Source organism: Rhamphochromis sp. 'chilingali' (assembly GCF_963969265.1).
Source record: "Rhamphochromis sp. 'chilingali' genome assembly, chromosome: 22".
Classification (NCBI taxonomy): Eukaryota; Metazoa; Chordata; class Actinopteri; order Cichliformes; family Cichlidae; genus Rhamphochromis; species Rhamphochromis sp. 'chilingali'.
The window spans coordinates 5,056,127-5,060,399 of NC_137950.1; the positions used below are offsets into that span (position 1 = coordinate 5,056,127).

At 39.7% G+C, this 4,273-nt stretch overlaps 1 protein-coding gene across 1 annotated transcript; it reads right to left on the reverse strand.

Annotated features, from left to right (window-relative positions):
- Positions 1–294: 294 nt before the first annotated feature.
- On the reverse strand, positions 295–3,967 carry pts (6-pyruvoyltetrahydropterin synthase). The gene is made up of 6 exons (XM_080872904.1): positions 3,840–3,967; positions 2,845–2,924; positions 2,742–2,764; positions 2,589–2,645; positions 2,080–2,150; positions 295–1,984 (listed from the first exon to the last, which is right to left on the reverse strand). The coding sequence occupies exons 1-6, from the start codon at positions 3,929–3,931 to the stop codon at positions 1,861–1,863; spliced, it is 447 nt and encodes a 148-aa protein (XP_080729030.1). The 5' UTR covers positions 3,932–3,967; the 3' UTR covers positions 295–1,860.
- Positions 3,968–4,273: the final 306 nt, after the last annotated feature.

Genomic DNA, 4,273 nt, shown 5'->3' on the forward strand with positions numbered 1-4,273 from the left:
ACCTATTACTCTCCTCAATAACATTCTCAAAGTCACCAAAATGTGGTGTCCTATTGAATCCTGACATCCTGGAGTAACAAATTAAAAAAGACTGAGCACATCAAATCAAAGAAACAGTGCATGGTCTCAATTTCTGCTGGTAGGTTGACTGATGGCTTTAAATTTATGACTTACTCATAATAGCAACTATATAAAGTTAGGAGATCAGACAAGCTGACGGCACCTCAATCCTCTGATCCTCAGGGATCAGATGGGATCTAAAAAAGACAAGACACTCAGGTTTGAACAAACAGTTATCTTTTTCACACCAGCAAAAAGTCGTCCTTGTTAATATTTTAGCTGCCTGAAGCTATGATTCACAAACCAAATCTGAAAGCTCTCTGCATCCAAATATGAAGCATTAACATTACACAGCAACATATAGCATATATGCATTTTTAATTTCCATGCCTTTGATCTGAGACAACTTAAAAGTTCACAAACGTTACTTGAAACCGGTGACTTGGTGTGACTTTTGCAGGTATGTAAATAAAGACAATCCAGGTTTTATGACAATAATGCTGTTTGAGATGAAAGGACAGCGACCACTTTCATTTTGGTAAGTTTTGTGGGAGCAGAAAATATGAGCTCATATCACCCCTCCCCAACCTTTTGTGGTAAACTTATTATCCCGGTGCAAATGTGCCATAGCCTCTAAGAAATGTGCAGCTCTTTACTGACATCAAGTGGTTAAAATGACAGATGTGTACCTTCTTATAAATATTCAAATTTAAATATTCAGTACTTGGTCAAGTCTCCTTTAGCAGGAATTACTGCGTCGTTGTGGTTCGTTATGGCGAGCTGCCATCAGCTCTTTCTGCATCTTTTTGTTTGGGGCCTTTTCGTCGTGACAATACTCCATGGGGATGGGGTTCAGGTCAGGTGAGGCAGTTGGCCAGTTCCATACAGTATTAATGTGGTCAGCGAACCATTTGGTCCTGCAGTAGTTTTAGCATTGCAGCCAGATACTGATTACTTTTGTTCAGCTGGATTCACTATCACACAGATGCACACATGAAGAGCTCTCAAAGCTCCTACTAAGCTGCTGTGTTGACTTTGGACTTCACAAAACAGAAGATCAACCACTGCCAACAGCTACCGATGACTTTACAGACTGTGGAAACAGATTTCCAACATCTTGAATTCTGTACCTCTTGACTCAAACCCTTCATCTGAAAATAAAATCCAAGCTCTACTCATCTGAAAAAGTTGGGTCTAATCCGAGCTGAGAGGGATGATTTTATTCCACTAGATGTCACTGTTGGACTGAGAACATCTTATTAGGCTGTTCACAACTTATTTTCATATAAATGCCAAATGACATGTAAATATCAGACTTCTGGTAATTTAACCATTTGTTAATACTAGCATGAAACACAGAATGCTTCTGATTGGTCAGGTCTGCTTCACCGGTATTACTTTTGAATTTGGTTCATTAAATTTCTCCATCCTCTGGAGGGAGGTCAGACCTCCTCTTGTGTAAACCATGTCTAACGAGGCCCAAAACCACCAGAGAGAACCAATTTTTATTTAATTGAATTCAGTCTACAATGTTTTACAGTTTATTTTCTAACCACATTTTTCAGGCTTCTGTTCTCTCCTTTACGGCAAATTTTCCTCAAAATGATGAGATCATAAATAGGATTCTGTTTACAAGAATATACATGGCAGTATCTATGAAATCTTTGCTGTGCAAAAGGAACAACGTCTAAAAGACTTTCAAACTACGTGTGACCAGAGTGAAGTCAGTCCGTAAACAATTAGCCTAAAATAAGTAGAAAGGAATGGCACTTTAGGGCTACTAAACCAAACACTGCTTCACTACTCTCCTCGATACACAACCACGTTCTTGTCGGTCTCATGAATCTTGATCTCATAGAGCAGGCCGGGCGGGAGAACCTTCACCATGTTGTCCCAGATGTAAACAGCCACGTTCTCTGTTGTGCTACGTGGGCAGATGAAAAAGTTTCAGTGAGGAAAATAAATAAATAAAATAAATCTGTAATAAGACCGGTGACAATAGCCTGAAAGGGTACACACCTGACAACAGTAGTAAAATATGGAACATCCTTATCCAGGTTTTTATGGTCCAGTGGAATCATGATTACTTCCTGCAGGGGAAGCACTGGTTTTAATTTAAAATGTTTCAATATACTGTACACCAACTGGGCAGTTAGTTACCAACTTCACAGTTTGTTCCATACAAAGCTAATGTATGTCATCCTAAATGTTCTGTGTAAAACTAACAAATGCCAATTTTAGTCTGCATGTTGTAGAAGTAGTGCACAAACCAACTTAACATAATAAAAACTGTCTATAAACGGTTAATATTTACAACAGTTAAAACCTCAGAAAACTATACAATAATAATTTTAATTAGCACATAAGCAATTGAGTTATTTACTGTCAAATTGTTAATAAAAACTGAAAAATTAAATTAATCTTTGCATCCAAAACAGCTTTTATCAAGCTAAACAGTCCAAAACAAGTCTGTTTTTTTGAGTAAAAATTAGCCAGTTTTTAAATTCCATTAAGGGAAAAAAAGTTACCTCAATACATTTCTTCAAGTCAGTCAGATTCATGACCATACCAGTTTTAGCATCAATCTGAAAACATATACAGAAAACACACTTGTTCCTGAAACAGGTTTTCCTATTTATTACTAGGGTGACATGGATTCCTCACATAAATGTTGCAGATACCTTTCCATGCACGGTTACCTCCACTGTGGAGAGAAACGAGAGCGATGAATGAAGAGCATTACACTCCTAATATAGTTCGTTTAAGGGAAGGAGTGTGACAAACCTTTGTAGTTGTGTCCGTGACCGTTGGGATTGTTGCACTTTCCGTACACTTCTTTATTCTCCTCATCACTCAGGTGAATGCTGAATGAGATGTGAAGGAATAGTCAGGAAAGCCTTTTGGCCAAGATAGTCAAAAGCTCTTTAATGTGCATTTCTAACAGTCATGTAGTATAAAGAGATGACAAAAAGTATTTTGATTTTTAACAGTGTAACTGCCACATTATGTAGGTGTATACCAGGTAATGTGTTATTGCTTAACAACAACAGAATTGTACACCAAACAATATAGTAAAAGACATTTATTAGCACAGCATAAACTGTTGATCTAGATCAGGGCCCGAGGGCCGGTGTCCTGCAGGTTTTAGATGTCACCCTGGGTCAACACACCTGAATCAAATGATTAGTTCATTCCCAGGCCTCTGTAGAACTTCAAAACATGTTGAGATAATTTAGCCATTTAAATCAGCTGGACACATCTAAAACCTGCAGGACACCGGCCCTCGAGGCCTGGAGTTTTGACACCTGTGATCTAGATCTAATTAAGTCGTCTCCAATTAATCTTTGGATAGGCTCGTTTTCGACAGCGCCCACTGCACGTAAATGCAGCATGAGTGGATATTCACGCGAATCTTTCTCTGAGTTTAAGCAGAATGTGGCAAGCAACAAACGCTTTAATCCGCTAAAGAGCAAGAACACGGGTGTCAGTGACTTCCCCCTGCTCCAAACAATCCACATCACACTTATTCAGTATCCTAATCATCGCGCTTCACTTCTCCACGATCCTCCATCCACGACACACGGGATTTTACTCGCTCTTGTAAAAACACACTTCAGTACACGTCAAACGCAAACCCTGCGCCACCAGGTGAAAGCTACTTTCATTCGGCGCACTTCTGTGTGAGTGCTTTAAGAAGGTGTTTGAAATAAACCCGCTTTCGGGACGACTCTCTATCAGCCCGCTCCCTCCCTAACGGAGGAGGGATGGAGGCGATGTACCTGTGAAGACGGTGACAAGCGCTGAAGCTCTCGATTCTGCTTATGTATCCGATGCGCTCCGCTGTGCTACTCTGAGCAGATGACCCTGCCATGATGTCACGGCACAAACACAAAGGGGGCGGCTTATATCAGCTGATAAACCGGAAGGAGAAGGTATAAAACCGTGACTCAAGCTGTAAGGTCATTGGCGCAAATCAGGGGCGTTATTATAAGTCACATGATCTACATAAGCAACAAAAACCCTCAGGTGAAATTTGGAAGACCATGAATACATAAATACTCATCAATATAACACATTTTAATGCTGTAGATGCACATAAATAGATGATTACACGTGAAGGTCTTATCAGCAGGTAGTACCAGGTGTCCAACTTATATGCACGACACTGTATTTTTATCCATAGTCTTCTTATCCTGCTTACACATTGTGATTG